Here is an 18,466-nt window from a genome sequence, read left to right as displayed (position 1 = left end):
CCACAACCCCAGGGTGCTAAGCTTTAACCACTGCGCCACACACTCCTATGAAGGAGAGTGTGGGTTCCAAACCCCATACTGCTCCTTGTGACTATGAGCAAGTCACAAATCCTCCCCAGGTACATAAGATAGACCGTGAGCCCCCCCCCCCCCCCCCCCGACAGATAGGGAAAATGCTTAGGTACCTGAGTTGTAACCCGTTCTGAGCTCCTTTATATTTTATATAGTTCTCAGTTGTGTTTTGCCTCTTGTAAAAAAAATGTCTGAACTAAAAAAATATTAGCAGCTTCCACTGGCTATACCCAGAATGTTCACAATTGCAGACAGACAAATTCACACCTGCTCCAAGCATAAATGTGCTCACCTGCTTTATATCTAGACATAAATGTACATCATAAACCCACTTCTTTATGCTTGCCCATCTGAGGCAATGGAGAGTTAAGCGACCTGCCCAAGGTCACAAGGAACCACCATAGCCATGTGAAGCGGCCTTCCCTAGTTCTCAGCTACTGGTATTTACTACACACACACGTTATGCGACGTTAAAAAGGTCTCATTTTTTCCTGCATGTAAGATATACATAAGTTAAGAGAAACCTATGAAATTACCTCTCTAAAAAATACAAAAGGCACTACATGCACGCAGACAAAACCTGGATTGGATCAACTGCTTTTGACCCGAGGGGTCAGGAATTCCATCAGAAACAAGGCCCAAACAATATTTTTTAATTATTTATGCAATAAAGTAAAACCAAGGTGGGATCAACAGTGTCCAGAAGAAAAAAAAAAAAAAGAACTAAGACGCACCCTTTGTATTCATTCATTCGGTGCACTAAGGAGCTGGGTGATCAAGCTGTTTCAGTGGATGGCAGTGAATTACTGAGCGCACTCCATCAAACAGGAAGTGTAACGTGCACATGGGAGTGGGAGAAAGGGGCTCGGACACGTTCTGGTCAGTCGAGCGGGGGTGGAGCGAGCGTTCCCCTGGGAGAGGGGAGGAGCGTCGGCTGGGCCAAGCAACCTCTTTCCCCGGGAAACTGGAGATTTCTCCGCTGTTCTTCCCAGCGCCGGCAGAGGGCAAACTGGAGTTTCCTGCGCCTGATCCGGACTTTACAGCTCCACGGCTTGATCGTGGACTAGTCGCTACTCCTCTTTCCTTAGCCGGTCAAGTCTCCCTGCCTGCATAAGACCTTTCTGATTCAAGTACAGTATTAGAACTGTAACATGGACTTCCCAAATGTTTTAAATAGAATTATACGTGTTTATGAAAGAGTTGCTACAACCCAGTGGCTACTCACAGCTTTCGAGCGTGTTGCAAATTTATTTATTCTGTTTTCTAAACCGTTCTCCCAGGAGAGCTGAGAACGGTTACATGAATTTATTGAAGTACTCAAGCATTTTCCCCTGTCTGTCTCAGCGGGGTCAAAGTCTATCTAATGTACTTGGGGCAATGGGGGGGAGGGAAGGGTTAAGTGACATGCCCAAGGTCACAAGGAGCAGCATAGGTTTGAACCCACAACCTCTGGGCTGTATCTTAACCACCATGGGATGAGTCTGTTGTCCTTACCAAGTTAGGCCAATATTTACACCACACGCCCAAGGCAACAGGAAATTGGCATCACATAGGCACCAACAAGTCTGCCCTTTCTGTGATGACTCCCAAACAGTCTGATGGGTTTATTTATTTTTTACTTACTAGAAAACTTAATTACTACCCTGTTTGTGTACTTATGAATTGAGTAAGCACATTTCATTTGTAGCTGCTTTCTGCAAAATTGTTTGAAATTTATTATACAGCAACTCGAGTCTTTAGTAAAAGATGGAGATGACCTCTTATAGGAGGAAAAGAAGACAGAGTCAGAACGGTGGAGGTTATGCTCTGTTTTAAACAGTCAAAAAGGCTGAGTAGTCTTAGGTGCAGCAGAAGGTTGAGGTTTTTATTGCTTCGGAGGCTGCTGCTTTTTAAGAGGGCGAGTGTAAGGAGCCATCCTCAGAGCAAAACGCGTTGATAGATAGGAGCAGGGCGTGCAGGTTTGGCAGGAGCTGGCTTTGGCTTAAGTCTGACAATAGAAGCAAAGGATTTTTCATGGTCAGACAATTTCTTGGTGGCTGCCTCGATAGATTCATCAAAGAGGTCATTGCCCTCACAAGGAATATTAACTAAGCGGTCCTGAAGATTAGGGTCCATGTCAATGGTACGAAGCCAAGCAAGGTGACGCATAGCTACAGAGCAAGCAGCTGCCCGGGCAGACAACTCGAAAGCATCATAAGATGACTGGAGGAGATGCAATCGGAGTTGAGATAAAGAAGCAAGGACTTCTTGAAATTCAAAGTGCTTTTGAGTATCCAAATAAGTCAAGAACTTTGGTAACAGAGAAATGAGGAACTCAAAATAAGTAATAAAATGAAAATTATAATTGAGGACTTTAGAGGACATCATGGCATTTTGATAGATGCGACGTCCGAATTTGTCCATAATTTTCCCTTATCTTCCAGGAGGAACGGTGGCATAAACTTTGGAAGGTTGGGACCTCTTCAAGGAGGACTCGACAAGCAGAGATTGATGAGATAACTGCAAGTTGTCGAACCCTTTGCAATGCACAGTTTTATACCTAGAGTCCAATTTTCCTGGAACAGCTGGTATGGTATAAGGTGTCTCCAGGCATCGACCCAAAGTCTGATTCAAAAGCTTGTGAAGAGGAAGCTTAAGAGAGTCTGCCAGAGGTTGAGGAAGATGCATGACTTCGAGGTACTACTTAGAGTATTTGGAGCCAGTATCTAATTGAAGATCCAAATCCACAGCCATTTGATGAAGAAAAGATGAGAAAGATAGCTGATCCGCCAATGCTTTGCCTCGAGAAGGACTCGAGGACGTCGAGGCAGCCTGGGTCGAAGATGAAGCTTCGGCAGGAAAAAAGGCATCAAAAGAATATGGAGACTTGGACGAGGCAATTGAAACCGCTGCATCCTTGAGGTTCGGCATTGGAGACCTCGAACGAGTAGTCGGTGGTCTATTCGAAGTAGGGGTAGATCAAGGCTTAGTTGAAGAGGGTTGTTCTTTGAAGAAGAACCATGCCTGGAAGTATGCCTCGATGAAGGCCTTGATCGTCGGTGAGAACTGTGCCTGGAAGCAGATCTCGAAGATCGAGGGGACTTCACCTCGGAGATAGAAGCAGCCGATGGTACCATAGAATGGATAGGACTGGAGGCTGTAGAGCGAAGCTCCAGAGGTTTGGTGGAGGAACCTCGAAGCACTCCCAAAGACTCTGCTCCTTGTATAGAATGTGAGAATTCCTGCCGAGGCACTTGCAATGAATCTGCTCCTTGCTTTACGTGCTTGGATGCCAGATCAGACACTCGCAGAGACTCTGCTCCCTGCATAAAGTGTGTAAGCTCAGAATGAGGCAAAGGAAGCGGCTCGACCTCGCGGGAGTCTGCTGAATGCCCAGGCTGGATAAGAGGAAGCAGTTTCGGTCACATATTAGTAAGGAAGTCCCATATTAGTAGGGGAGTGTGTGGCGCAGTGGTTAAAGCTGCAGCCTCAGCACCCTGGGGTTGTGGGTTCAAACCCACGCTGCTCCTTGTGACCCTGGGCAAGTCACTTAATCTCCTCATTGCCCCAGGTACATTAGGTAGATTGTGAGCCCGCCGGGACAGACAGGGAAAAATGCTTGAGTATCTGAATAAATTAATGTAAACCGTTCTGAACTCCCCTGGGAGAACGGTATAGGAAATTGAATAAATAGAAAAAAATAAAATAAAAATAAATAAATAAATAAACTGCTTCTCTAACATGGTCTGGAAGGAAGCCGGCAAGGATGGATCCGCGTCTGAAACCGGACCACCTGCTACGGCTGGAGGTTCCACTGAAGCTGTGTAAATGTGCTTCGACTTAGAAGTCTTAGGCACTTTAAGCACCACCGCTGGAACTTTCTGCTGAGTTATCTGACCTGAAGAAACAGGGGAAGATACAGCAGATGTCGGCGAAGAAAGAGCCGCTGCAAATGACGAAGGTCTGATGAGGCTCTAGGTGTAGGAAGCAGTAGAAGCAGGAGGCTCAGTCGAAGGTGAGGCCAAAGGCACCTTCGATGTCGAGGGATCAGAGGAAGAATCCATGCCGAACAGCTTCTCCACCAAAAGATGACGACGTTTTATGGCTCGAGGTTGAAGAGTAGCACAGCGCTTGCACGACTTCGGTTGATGCTTAGGCCCAAGGCACTTGAGGACCGACGGTGTGGGTCCTTAAGGGAAATCGCATGCTGGCCACTGGCTACACTTTTTGAAGCCCGTGGCAGGTCGGGACATAGGAAGAAAAGTAGCCGCTGCAAGATCGAAGTCTTTGGGCTGCGGCCGAGCGGCCTGCCCCGGTAAACGGACGGAAGGACGAATTTTTTTTTTTTTAAACTAGAAATAAAGGAAGAACAGCGATTCGTGAAGAAAAAAGTACAAACCGCGGTTCAGAGAAGGCACAAAGTTACAAAGAGAGTCAAAGACGGACTTCTCGGCTCCGCGGAAAACTGAGAACTGAGGAGACGCGCCCTACGCATGCGCGGTGCGGTCGACTCGAAACTTCTGGTTTCTTCAAGCAAGTCTGCTTGTGAGGCGTCCGCATCCGGCCTCTGTTGATGACGTCACCCCCATGTGAGACTAGGCTGCCTGCTTGTCCTGGGATAAAAGCCGAGCTGACAAGGATTCCCAGACCATTAGCAGATGGAATTTATTGCGCCAATCCCAAATGGTGGGTGGGGCGTCCTGGAGCCAATGATTTAAAAGACATTTCTTACCCACTATGTAGCCCTGGCGAATAAGTAAAGAATCGTTTGTTTGTTTTTCTTTTACTTTATTTTGCGTTATGCGCTTCAGGACCTGGCTTTCTGAACATCAGCCCCTTTCCTCGTGACCAGAGAGGCAACCTCGCGCGTGACATGTCCCTCCCTCCAAGTCAGTAAGGTTACCGGGCGGGGCCTAAGATTAAAAAAAAAAAAATGCAGCGCTGTGCTGCTGGCCAATTAACGCAGGGCGGCTGGTGTTTTTTTTTTTTTCTTTGCTTTGGAACCAATGAGTGATGAGTGGGAGGGGCGAGAGAATCTACGCATGCGCACTGTGGCGCGTTGGTCGGCTTCAGGAGGGGAAGTGAGGACTTGGTTGGGTGCGGAGAGCTGGATAACCGGGCAGAGAGAGAGAGAGAGGGGCGAGGTAAGCGAGCGCGCGATTATGGAGGGTGACGGGGGAGGGGAACGAGGTAAATAGATTAGGGTGATGGGGGTGGGGGCATTGCTTGTGTCTTTGTGCTGGACTAGCAGGAGAAGACGAAAAGGAAAACGACGAAGATAATAACAAGTTTAAGAAAACTTAGTCGGGAGAAGTGAGGCGTGATCCCGTTTGGAAGCTAATAGGAAGAGAATCCCTTCAGTGCATGAGGAAATCTTCCCCCCCCTTCCTGAATCTGTCCCTTTCGTTCTCCACTTGTTGTCTTGCAGGATTGGTTTATTGCACTAAAATCGATTTCGGTTGGTGATCAAACAACAAAAAGGTGTGTATTAGAACGAATATTGCACAACGTAGTTGTGTGACTTTGAAGAATTCACTTCCGTTTTTGGTGGCTTGCCGTTGCTCCTTTTTGCATTATTTGCACAATTTTGCACTCTGGTGAGCAGAGCAGCCCTACTTCTGACAGTGATGACGCTTCTGTCCTTTGGGGGGAAGAGGAGGAGGATGGGGAGAATGACAGGGGGGGGGGACAATTTTTTCCCCCCGTCCCCGCGGGAACTCGATTTCCCCGTTCCGCCCCCGCGAGTTTTGTCGCTGTCCTTGCCCTAGTCCTGTAAACTTTGCCTTAACCCACAGGTGTCAAAGTCGGTCCTCGAGGGCCAGAATCCAGTCGGGTTTTCAGGATTTCCCCAATGAATCTTCATGAGATCTATTTGCATGCACTGCTTTCAATGCATATTCATTGGGGAAATCCAGAAAACCCGACTGGATTCCGGCCCTCGAGGAGGGACTTTGACACCCCTGCCTTAACCGCACAGGCCTCCAACGCTTAGGATTATAAAGTGTTCCAGGTTTGTGCAAATGGGGCAGGGACAGGAAAAAAATTTGCAGGGAGGGGGATGGGAAACATTTGTCCCTATGTCATTCTCTAGGGGCCCACAGGTGTCAAAGTCGGTCCTCGAGGGCCAGAATCCAGTCGGGTTTTCAGGATTTCCCCAATGAATCTGCATGAGATCTATTTGCATGCACTGCTTTCAATGCATATTCATTAGGGAAATCCAGAAAACCCGACTGGATTCCGGCCCTCGAGGAGGGACTTTGACACTTCTAGTCAGATGTTCTAATCTAATCTTCTGTTTCTGTGTCGCAGGTACCTAAGTAGGCTTAAGGCCACTTGCAAAGAAAAAAGAGTAGAGAAGGAGAAAAGGGGAACATGGGGCAAGGGAAGATCTGAGAAGTTTAAGTGTCAAAGAGGCTGGTTTTCATTTTTTCCGGAATGTGTTGTGGTTGAGTTCTGTTCTGGACGTTTCAGCGAGGACATTCCAGGTTTTCACTCCAAGGAAGGTGAGCATGGAGTGAAAGATTCGCTTGTATTGGAGATTATCCCAGGACAAGCTGGCAGCATATTCTCAACATGTGGGTGACATGTGGGTCATCCACAGAGCCCCGAAGCGGACAGCCTCGCAGACTTGCTTGAAGAACTTTCAAAGAGTTCGCGAGTACTGCACCGCACATGCGCAAGTGCCTTCCCGCCGAACGTAGGTCGTGCGTCTCCTGTGAGGTACCTCGGTTCTTGTTTTTCCACGGAGCCAAGAAGCACCTGTTTCTCAGCTCTGCAGTCTTCGAGTTCTGCCTTTTCGTACCGCGGCTTTCTTTTTCTTTATTTGTTTAATTTTAGTAGTCGCTGTGCAGCGTGTCTCTTTTTAAAAAAAAATAGTTTCCTTTTTTTTTTTTTGTCGGTTCTTATCCGGCGGGGCTTGGGCTCAGGCCCTGCCGCCGACCCTCGTTTGGCTGCGGCTGTATTTTTTTTCTATATCCCGGCCTCTTACAGTGTAACCGGGCAATTTCTCTCACTGACCCACACTGTTGGTGTATTAAGTGCTTGGGACCCGAACATTGTCCTGAGTCCTTCCCGCGCTGTGCTACCCTTCAAAAAAGAGCCCTCCGAAGATGTCGTGTTCAAATCCAGCAACTCTTTGGTTCCATGGAGGCATCTGCAGAAAAGGCCTTGACCCCAGTGGCGGCCTCGTCGGCCAAGTCCTCGACCTCGAGCAAGTCGCCCTTGTCCATGAAGGCCTCGTCTACTGTGCCTCTTAAGGTCTCGGCCTCGGGCAAGTCTGCTCTTCCGTCCGCAGGTATGCTAACTAAGAAGCCTCCAGCTGAGTCTCAGGCAGTCCAGGCAACAAGTGCAGTCGTGCCAGCCTCTAGGTAACAGAATCCAGCTTTTAGGCGAAGGACTGGCTCCTCCTTCGCCTAAAAGCCCTTGTTTTGGGCGTTTGGGACTTAGGCTTTTTGTAGGTTGATTATATGGTGTAAGTTTAGACGTAGTGGTGGTCTGGGCGTTTAAACAGCTGAATGTAGAGGCATGCCATTATCAAAAATAAACCTCCTTTTGGATGTTTTTTTTGATAATGGACATTTTCCCTGCTACTTTCAACGTTTAAGACCTTAGGCCAAAAGGGGACTTAGACGTTATTTTTGAGAATGCCCCTCCACGTAATGTTTATTGAAAAACTGTAACTGTTAAACTGTAACCTGTTTTGAGCTCTCTGGGGAGGACGGGATATAAATCCAAATAAATATACTTCCCCCTCCGTAGTCGCGGTGGTTAGGGGCAGAGCCGTCCCGTGAATATGAAAAACCGCAAATAATATTCAGGCCGGTTCTGCCCCTAACCCCGCTTCCCCCGGCTATTTTAAGTCCTGAAAGCCCCCCCCCTTAAGCCTTACTTGGTGGTCTAGCGGGTTTTCGGGTTAGGAGCGATCTTCCCACGCTCCTGCCCCGTGCAGATCGCTCACGGGAAATGGCTGCCTTGAGCTCCTGTAGTCTCTCGAGCCATTTCCTGTGAGCGATCTGCACGGGGCAGGAGCGTGGGAAGATCGCTCCTAACCCGAAAACCCGCTAGACCACCAGGTAAGGCTTAAGGGGGGGGGGGCTTACAGGGCTTAAAAATATCCCCCAAAAAGAAAAAGGAATTTTACGGAAACCGCAAATACAGAGGGGAAAGTGTAATAGGGAAGGAAAGGATAGTAGGGTAGCATTTCCCATCTGTGCAGACCAGCCAGCCGACCCTGCTAAGGTGAGTGTTTAACGGATGAAAGAGGGTGTTTGGTCATATGCGTCTTCAAACAGAATTTTTAATTCCTCTCTAAATTTGTCTAATGTGGACCCTATTACAAAAAAGATTCTATTATGGGTTGTATCATAGGTGATCTGTCGAAGTGTTGGCACAACTAGAAGGTTTTACTATGAGGAATGTAATGTCCAAACGGGATCATAAGGGGTTAGAAAACAGTCCAGGAAAGCGGAGGTCCGAGTTTGTTTTGAAGACAAGAAGTAGTATCTTATAAATTAATTTATGTGAGATAGACAGCCAATGGAAGGAATTAAAAAGGAGGATTACATGGTTGTATTTGTGAGAATTAGCGATCAGTTTCACATCTGTTTTGTATCAACTGAAGTCAATGAATGTCTTTTTGTCTTAGTCCTCCATACACCATGTTATTTACCATCATTTACTATGTAAGGTAAGAATGGGAACAAATCAGAAAAAGGGATGAAGAGGAATAACGGGAAAACAAAATCTTTAGGAGAAGGGAGAAGTAAAAATATATAAATATATATATATTTATAAAAACAGAGAATAAAAAGGGCACATAAAAAACTAAATAGTTTTGAGAAACTAAACAAGTAAATCCACACAAATAAGACAAAATACAAATACAGAGACATATCAAGAAAAGAAATAATGAAGCAGAATCAGAGCTGGAAGACATAAAGGGCATATAAAGTGTTCATTTGTTTAGGGTTCTTCTTCACTTTAGATTCACTTCCTAGTTAGTTTTCAGTCATCTCAGTTTTGCTATCTCTAGAGGAAGAAAGATCAGTTCCCCTATGTAATAAATCACTAATGCAGCGACCATATCTGCATACCAATACTACACACAGATGAAGATAAAATGACCCTTTCCTACCACAATCAAGACAAAAAGAAATTCAGACCACCACAACAACGCTGAAAAATCTTACAATGAAAATGTCCTACGCAGATGACATTCTGTTCCTCATCCCCACAAACAACAACCAGTCAGATGTCACCAATAAAGTATCAACCAATATTGAAAGAATCCAAAATTGGGCAACAGTCAACAAGCTAAAACTAAATAAAATCAAAATCTTATTCTTTCATACAGCCCAACAGACAGCAGCACCGACAAACATCACTCTCCGATTGGGCCACACCCTCGTACTTGATAAAACCTCCAAAATCCTAGGCTACATTCTTGACTCCACACTAACAATGAAACCCCAAATCTCTAATACAGTGCTCCCCCCGACCATTCGCGGTCAGCGATTCACAGTCCCAGTCATTCGCAGTATTTTCCAACCGCGAATGACCGGGCAGGAGAGGGCAGCCGGAGTGCTGGCAAGTGAAGGAAATCACTTGTGGTATGCTCCAACCACCTCTTCCTTCACTAAAGTCGGGCCTCACCAATCAGGAGCTGCATGTCAGATAGCTAGCTAAGAAGCCAATCAGGGGAGGTGGGTGGAGGCCTGGAGAAAGCTGGAGTAGATTTCTGTGGATAACGAAGTGGAGGTGGCCTATAAGCTGGAGGCTTAGCTTTAGGTCAAATCAAAGAGGCAAAGGACCTCTCATGCTCTGACAGACACTTGGTGGCAACCTCAATGGAGTCATCACACAGCTCATTACCTTGGCAAGTTAGGATCCATGCCCACAATATGTAGCCAAGCCAGACATCGCATTGCCAGAGAAAAAGCATTGACAAGATAACATTTCAAACACATCATAAGTCGCTTGAAGCATGAAAAGACGTATTTGTGAGAGAGTATGGTGGAGTTGTTGAAACCTAAGTGTAGGTTGGCCCACCTCCCGCCCTTTCCCCTCCTCTAAAAACGCCTCTTTTTGCTCTATTCGTTTAGAGGCAGGGGAAAGGCCTAAGCTGGTTTTAGATACGTCTAAAATCAGCTTTGATTATGGGTACTTGGATGATCAGGCTTTTTGATCGTCCAAGTACCCATTTAGGCCACTTTTTAGATGGTTTTTTTTTTTTTTTATTATGAGCCCCATTGGGTTACAATAAGCATTAGGGTTATTGTTTGGCAGTGCATGTGTTACGGCTTTGCGATCAAGGTGTGCTCTCAGGGTTTCCACAGCTGGCATTGTGCTTGTTGCGGGTTTCCGGGACTCGCTGCATCTTTGTCAGGTTTCTACCTGAAGGGGGACGCAGCGAGACCCGGAAACCTGCAACAAGCATTATTTGAAAAGTTGCCATTTTGGAAAATGTCCCCATGTAGGCCAGAAATGAGAAAGTGATTCATATTTTATTTGGATTTCTTACTCTTCTTTCCATATATGAAATGTGGTAGAAAACAAAGTAAAATTTAATGTTGAAAGGTAACATGCAGTACTCGGGAACGGTAACCGAAAAATACCAGTACAATTCAAAAACCCATCTGTTCTCAAAATTCTTGTAATTCCTCCACAGCCGAACCGAAAAGCTTTTGTGGTATATAAATAAAAATGATATTATGTTATGAGAATTCAATCTAATAGTATGATCTAATACATATATTCCATAGAAATAGAATTAGCTTAGCACTGAAATTGTGGATGTGACATAGTTTGGTTTATCATGATGTCCCAAGTGTGGGCATTGTTTAGCCACTTGTTGTTCAGAAGCAACATGTGTCTCCTATGGCTCTTATGGAAGATCTGCATCTCCCAATGCCTGTTCTTTGGCACTGTTGCTCTCGTTCAACATCAGGTTATGTAAAGAAGCCGTTTCACCATCTGCCAGTAAAGGGGAGGAAGATTATTTCAAAGGTTGGGTAGGAAATGGGAATAAGACCTTTTTCGGATAGTTCTCTATTAACTGTGGTTCTCTGTCCTTTCACCTTCATTAGTCCCTGTGCACGTCCCCATCAGGCCCATTGCCTGAGTAGTGGTCTATACCTATCTATACCCTTCAATCCTTTGATAATGATTGTTGGGCAGGTCCAAGTTTAATCATACACCTCCCATAAACAAACATCTAAATGGTTTTAAAAATAAATAAATAAATAAATAAATTTATTTTGAAAACCATTTAGATGTTTATGGGCGGTGTATGATTAAACTTGGACCTGCCCAACAATCATTATCAAAGGATTGAAGGGTATAGATAGGTATAGACCACTACTCAGGCAATGGGCCTGATGGGCTGCCGCGGGAGCGGACCGCTAGGCAGGATGGACCTATGGCCTGCCTCAGCGGAGGCAACTTCTTATGTTCTTAAAGGCAATTTTGAACCAACAATTCAGCATATTACCATGTGCTGTTCCTTTCCCACTCAAACACATCATCCATAGGGTGATTAGGCTAATGATCATGTGAAAATGACTAATACTTATGGGTTTTTAAAAATCTCTTTTCTGCTTAAAAAAGTGAGGCATCTCTTCTCGGGCGTATAGAATTTGGGTTTCTCTGGGCTGTAATGCTCTTGTTGGATCTAGTTTGATTATTTGCTTTTCTAAGCTTGAGCTCAAGGTGTTAGATTTCATGTTCTGTAGCTGGATCCCTGCCCAAGAGGACTTGCAATCTCCATTGACACTCCCTCCCTCCTCCGAGGCAGCAGTGAAGAATGATGTTACTTGTGCTAGCAGAGCTGCCTTAAGGGTTGTGGCACCCTGTTTCAACTTTTATTCTGGAGCCTGTATCGGTTCCTTATCTGTCGTTTAAACAGTGGCATGAGTGTGTTCTTGTATTTAAAGTGGGACAGTACAGGGAGGAGAAAGCAGTGAGAAAAGCAAAGCCACGCAATTGTCACTGTGAAAGGTGGGAGGCGGCTTTTGGTGTCCCCTCACCTGGCTCATGCTTTAAGCCGTCTCTCTGTCAAAGCTCACAAGGAGTATCTGTGGAAAGAGGCAGGATTTGAAACTGGAGTTGCTGTTAATTTCCAGTCTCACGCTGACAATGGCTTCTGATTGACACCATATACAGATATACAGATGCCAAATTCCGTCCAAACATTCCGTCCTTCTTCAACCAGAGAGTTGTCAAAAACTGAAATGCTCTTCCGGAGGCTGTTATAGGTGAAAACACCCTCCAGGGATTCAAGACAAAGTTAGACAAGTTCCTGCTGAACCAGAACGTACGCAGGTAGGGCTAGTCTCAGTTATAGCGCTGGTCTTTGACCTAGGGGCTGCCGCGGGAGCGGACTGCTGCGCACGATGGACCACTGGTCTGACCCAGCAGTGGTAATTCTTATGTTCTTAACTTTTCTTCTTCTATTCACAGCCTGCTCCTCTTCAGCTGGGGAAGCTTTGAATCAGGGATGGTCTCTAGCAGCAGTGAAGCTGGACCCCTATATCTTCTGTCTTCAGTTTGCTTTAAGCTTGATGTGATTAGGGTAGTCACGAATTTGCACAAGCTGAGAGAATCCTCAGCATGGAAGGAGTTAACTATTTCTTAGGAAAGTTAACCTTTCCAGGATAATGGTTGCTATTTGAAGTATTCCACACTATTACCTGGTGTGGGCTAATGTGCGTTAATAGTCTTAGCAAGCTTTAAGTCAGTAGAAAGGCTGCCAGCGTATGCATGGTTCTTGTTGGTGATGATGATTTCAGCCACACCTGCCAGTCTGGGACTATGGGCTAGATTCACTAAGCCCACCGATCCAGTTCCGACCACCTCCGACCCGATTCACTAACTCTGTCCCCGATCATCCTCCGATCCGCGCATTCAAATGAGGGGTGAACGGCGTTCAAATGTAGGCAGGAAGCGATTCATGAAAAAAAAAGAGGGGCACCGACTGGGCTGACCAATCCAAAAATAAGTGACCGCTGAGGACCAGTCGCTCAGATCCTTTCCGACGGCTGCTTTCTGCCACCCTGACTCTCTGCCCCATCTGCTCTCGGCCCGATCCCCTGCTCTCTGCCCCATCTGCTCTCTTCCCCGCAATGCAAGCCCATGGGTTTAACCCGTGGTTTTAAAGCGGATTAAAACCACGGGCTCACACAAAAAAAAAATAAAAGTAAAAAAACTCTGCCGGGCATGGAGGGCCAGAGCATGCGCACACTACAGATGGTCTGCGCATGTGTCAGGAAGGATCGCTATTCAGCGATCCCTGCAGTCGGTTGGGGGCATGATTCCGATCACCCTCATTTGCATGAGGGAGATTCATGAATCAGCCCCCCCTGGACACGGATCGGATGCGATCCGTGCCCTTAGTGAATCTAGCCCTATGTGTAAATGTAGGATATTTTGGGCAAAAGCAGTGCTCAGGTACCCTCCATTTACACCTAAAAGCTACTACACCTGCCGGTCTTAATTATCAGCTACCCGGGAAGAATTTTGTTCTGCATCCTGTGCCCAGAAAACTGTGCAGATGTTGCTCTACATTAGTCCCTCAGTTAAAACCTGAATGTACACATTATCCTTTCTGGGCTTGAGAGGGTCTTGGGGTTTTTGGTGTGACATTTGGCCTTTATCTACCATCATGTTTTTATGTTTCACAATAGGGCAGTGAGTTTCTAGACTAGGAGGCTTCTCTGGCTTTCAGAAAGAAATCTGTAAGGTGACTTATGCTTTTATTTGTAAGAGGGGTGCAGTACAAAGTGGTCCTTGTCATTTAAAAACAAATATAGAATTAGACATGGGAGGGAGTTCTTGTTTAAATGAAATGTGTTGCCTTTCCTCCTGAGGGAAAGATGCAGAAAACTTGCGTTAAAGCCAGGCACTGATGGCTTAGCTGAACAAATAATTTTTTTTTTTGCTCCTTGACGCAGTAAACTAATGGCATGCCTTATTAAAATTATGAACTATCCAAAAATAACAACGCACTTTTCATGCAGTCATTTGTTGTTGAATAGGAAAAAAAAAATCTCCCTGTCGGTGCGAGTAGTGATTGGCTCATGCATTGACGGGCAAGAAGGCATTAAAAAAAAAAAACCTATCCTGCCTTTACCTATTCCCCCTTTCCCTCCCAAAACCCCCCCACCCCAACAAAAAAGACATTTTTAGCCTAGTAGACTTCCACCTCTCCTCACATATATTTTGAGCAAGCGGCAGGGGGAAAGCCCGTTGCCACCAGGGGGGGGATCACTCCCTCTCCTCTAAGCGGTGGGGGAATGCATGGAGTGGTTGCAGAGCTGCAGTCTGCATGTGCTGGTCCCCTGCTCTCGGAACAGGAAGTTGATATTAAAGAGGGCGGGGTTGGCAGAGCTGATAGCTCTGTGCGCTTGGACTGTAGTCCCAAGGATTCTTTGTGAACCCCCTTTTTCCTGCATCTATCACTTGTCTGTGATAAGTCGTCGTTGATGTTTGCATGTTATCGATTTCTTTGAAACATGTTTTGTATGTCATTTGTTTTGTATTTTATTAATAATAATAATAACTTTTATTCTTTTATACTGGCATAACCAAAAGTTCTAGGCGGTTTACACTAAAAAGAGCTGGACAATTAGCGAAATACAATAATACAATAAAAAATACAAATATTTGTAAAGTAGAATTTCAATAATAAAACTCTCATAACTAATAAACTTATGTAATGTTGTGATCTGCCTTGTATAAAAGCAGAATATAAATGATAAGCTATAAACCACCCCGCCCTTAGTACACTACTGCCTCTGTGTCAAGATGGTAGTGCACTAGCCCATGTAGTGTATCTTGGCACACCTCATGGTGTTAGAGGCTGATAGAAATGGTGCTTAATAATCCAGCAGTATCAATAATAAGCGAGCCTGGTTATTCAATACATATTTTTCATATTTTCGAAATATGGATTTTAAGACTTAAATAATCTATAACTGGCAATGGATGGTAATTGTACTGGCAGTCCCTTTCAAGGTTTTGTAGCTTGATAGCAAAAGATGCATTGAATAGTCTTGATCTCTTTCCTCCGGGATTCGGATAATTAAAGGAATAAGCGTTATGCAACAAATAAGTTCCATTAGTAGTGAGGAATTCAAATAGATTGAACATGTAGGAAGGAGATCTTAAAAAGAAAACAATAAAACCTAACCATGACCCTAGCATTTACCAGTAGCCAGCTGAGAACTTGAGGAACTGGATTTGATGCCCACTGCAGCTCCTTGGGACCCTGGAGAAGTCTCTTAACCCTCCTTTGCCCCAGGTACAAAAACTTAGATTGAGAATCCACTAGGGACAGAGAAAATACCTGCATATAATAAATATAAACTGCTTTGGTTGTAATGCCTCAGTCCCTACTTGTCCTGTTGTCCGTTAATTTAGATTGTAAAGTCTACTGAGCAGGGACTGTCTCTTAAATGTGTTGATTGTGAAGGAGTAAGGGATTCTCTTTCACTAATGCTACTATTCAGCCTCCATAGAGCAGGGGTCGCTAGCCCAAGAGTGAGCGGACTACATGTCCCAGCACACATGGGGTTCTACAGCTCAGTGCTGAGCCACCTTAAGGCTGAATCAGGGGGTGGGACTCAGCAGAATAATTCAGTGAGGTCCCTGAGGAAGAGTCTTCCATGAGCAGAGAAAGCTCAGAGATAAAACACTTCCCTAGCTTTTGGTTGCTACAGAATGCTTGGGAGATGTGGCATTGTCCAGGTGAGACAACTGAAAGCTGGGTTAAGGTGAGCCAATATTTTATAATGCATAAACTTTTGGGGGTGGCAGAGATTGACCACAGCCATAGACTGGAGTTAATAAGTACAGGCAGTCCCTGGATTACGAACATGCAACTTATGCCAGACTTCTACTTATGAACAGGGGTCCTGTTCTCCTTTTGGTGTGCCAGCGCGCCCCTCTCACTCCCTCCTGTGTCCCGATGCGTCTCCCTCACTCCTGTGTCCCGAGTTCATGCCTCCTCACGAGTGTTTGTTTTCTTCTGGCCGGCTTCCTTCTCCTTTTCTAGCCACCAGCTCCCTCCTCCTCCTTCCAGCCACACTCGTTTCTCTTCACAAAGCCGTGGCCCATGGATGACCTGGAAGCCTTCCCTCTGACATCGGAGGGAAGGCTTCCGGAACAACTTCGGGCTGCGTTTAGGAGCCATTGCTCGTGGCTTTGTGAAGAGAAATGAGTGTGGCTGGAAGGAGGAGGAGGGAGCCGGCCAGAAAAAAGTAAACACCCGTGGGAGGAAAGCATGAACTTGGGAATACAGAATGGAGAGAGGGAGAGGAACACTTTGGGACATGAGTGAGAGGAGGCATGTTAGGAAACAAAAGGAAGGGAGGGAGCACAAACTTCAGACAAAGAAAGGAAGGATGGAGGGGACATGAACTTGGGACACAGAATGGAGGGAGGGAGGGGAGCATGAACTTGGGACATAGATGGAAGAATGAGGGAAAGATGCTGAGGTGGGGGAGAGAATAGAAAGGGAGAATTGTTGGGCATGGGTTAGGGTTTTAGCACCCAGGTGTTTCTTTGAGGCTCGGGATCTGGAAGCCTGCTCGCCTTCTGTTAGAGGCTTGAGCGCAGGCTGTGGGGCCCCTATATGTATCCCTTTGGGTTTCAGGGAGCCGGCTTCATTTTATTCCTCTCTTGCCACACCACAAGGATTTGTGGGGGTTGAGCATTGTTAACTCCAGTGACCCTCCCCCCCTTCGTACACAAAATAGTAACATAGTAGATGACAGCAGATAAAGACCCAAATGGCCCATCTAGTCTGCCCAACTTGATACAATCTAAAAATTTGTTGGGGATTTTTTTTTTTCCTACTTCTCCTTAGCTATTTCTGGGCAAGAATCTAAAGCTATGCCCAGTATTGTTCTTAGGTTCCAACTACTGAAATCTCCATCAAAGCTCACTCCAGTCCATCTACACCCTCCCAGCCACTGAAGCCCTCCCTCCCCCAAATGGCCATATACAGACACAGACCGTGCAAGTCTGCCCAGTACTGGCCTTAGTTCTTCAATATTTACTATTATTTTCTGATTCTAGATCCTGTGTTCATCCCACGCTTTTTTTAACTCCGTCACCGTTTTCCTCTCCACCATACATCCATAATAATCCAGGAACCGTGTCAAAAGGCTTTGCTGAAATCTAAGTAAATGACATCTAGCATATGTCCTCGATCCAGTTCTCTAGTCACCCAATCAAAAAATTAAATCAGGTTCTTTGGCACGATTTACCTTTAGTACCAAACGAACCTGATTGAATAGAAGGTGATAAGTTGATAGGGAGCAAAGCTAGCCTTTAAGAGGCTGCTGGAGCTCAAAAGCCAGCCGGTTCTGAATATGGATTTATATTTCTCTCCCTTCCCCCACTCTTTCACCCAGTTTATTGAGGCTAGCAGACTTGCAATACCAGTTTGTGATGCCATAAGGGCTTCTCAGCTGCAGGGAGTTTTTGAAAACCACATATGACTAGTCATGTGATACGGTTTGTGTTCTAAGTGCAGTGTTGCAAATCCTCTGCTTTTGGGAAATGAAACTTGGCTCTCTCTTCGTCTTGTCATCTTTCACCTCTTCAGTTTGTGGGGAATATGCAAGAGTGATTTCTTGTAACCAGATGTGTCTGCGAGAGAGGCAAGTTTTGGTCCGATTTGATTCTCGAACAATATGGAATTGGTGGTTCTTAATTCAGGTCTTATTTGTGTGGGCGCTTCACACTTTGAAAATGGTTGGCAGAGTCTTGTTGGGCACCTGGCACTGGCATGGCAGCAGGTGCTGAAGGGCAGGAGTGAGGTGCATTGGACAAGTTGTAGGAATGGGGACGTAGAGGTTCTGTATTAAATGCTGACTGGGTGTTAGTCTGAATTAACATAAACTACTTTTTTGAAGAACTGATTGCATTAAAATCTTGTTTGTTTCCAGAAAAAGTTCTGTCAAAGTATAAATGTTATAGTCATTTTCCAGTTTGAAAATTAGCTTCCTATTACATAGGTAGAAAATTACTTGCAAAATCTTGCATTTACTGTTTGTGGAGCAAATGGGAAAGACGGATGTAGATTTTCCCTTAGGACTACAGGTCAGATGGGTACACTTTCCACCCCAGGGGGATCTAGCCTGCTTATTCCTTAATCCCCAGAGTGGGCCTCAAGCGTGTCTCAAGCTGATGACAGTATAGTCAAACCTCGGTTTGCGAGCGAGTGTTTCCAGAACACTCCTGCAAACTTTGACTCGCAAACTGAGCATTGACTCGATATGCGAGCACCCACCCCCGAGAACCGGCTTTGCCCGCTGCCCAAACCCTTGCCTCGAGCGGACAGGACACCGGCATGCAGCACCAACCCACAGGTCGTGCCAGTGCCGAAAGAGCTTCATGAGAATCTCTGAGAGAG

At 45.6% G+C, this 18,466-nt stretch overlaps 2 protein-coding genes across 5 annotated transcripts in view; one reads left to right on the top strand and one right to left on the bottom strand.

Moving 5' to 3' along the window:
* SLC25A39 (solute carrier family 25 member 39) overlaps nucleotides 1-4,915 on the bottom strand; it is a 41,594-nt gene extending 36,679 nt beyond the window's left edge. Inside the window, exon 1 of one of the 2 annotated variants that reach the window (XM_033918683.1) lies at nucleotides 4,784-4,915. The gene's annotated coding sequence lies outside the window, so the exon portion shown is untranslated. Of the gene's footprint in view, nucleotides 1-806; nucleotides 829-4,783 lie in introns of those variants that run through there. The other variant, XM_033918684.1, reaches the window with a different exon arrangement.
* Nucleotides 4,916-5,035: 120 nt separating this feature from the next.
* Nucleotides 5,036-18,466, top strand: part of GRN (granulin precursor) — a 76,764-nt gene continuing 63,333 nt past the window's right edge. Inside the window, exon 1 of one of the 3 annotated variants that reach the window (XM_033918678.1) lies at nucleotides 5,036-5,195. In XM_033918678.1, coding sequence (XP_033774569.1) covers nucleotides 5,058-5,195 — 138 coding nt within the window. In that variant the 5' untranslated portion in view covers nucleotides 5,036-5,057. Of the gene's footprint in view, nucleotides 5,196-5,339; nucleotides 5,533-17,690; nucleotides 17,712-18,466 lie in introns of those variants that run through there. The other 2 variants (XM_033918679.1, XM_033918681.1) reach the window with 2 other exon arrangements.

This window comes from Geotrypetes seraphini, chromosome 13, assembly GCF_902459505.1.
Source record: "Geotrypetes seraphini chromosome 13, aGeoSer1.1, whole genome shotgun sequence".
Lineage (NCBI taxonomy): Eukaryota > Metazoa > Chordata > Amphibia > Gymnophiona > Dermophiidae > Geotrypetes > Geotrypetes seraphini.
Note: the sequence above shows the minus strand (reverse complement) of the source record. Positions and strands in the feature narration are given on the sequence as shown.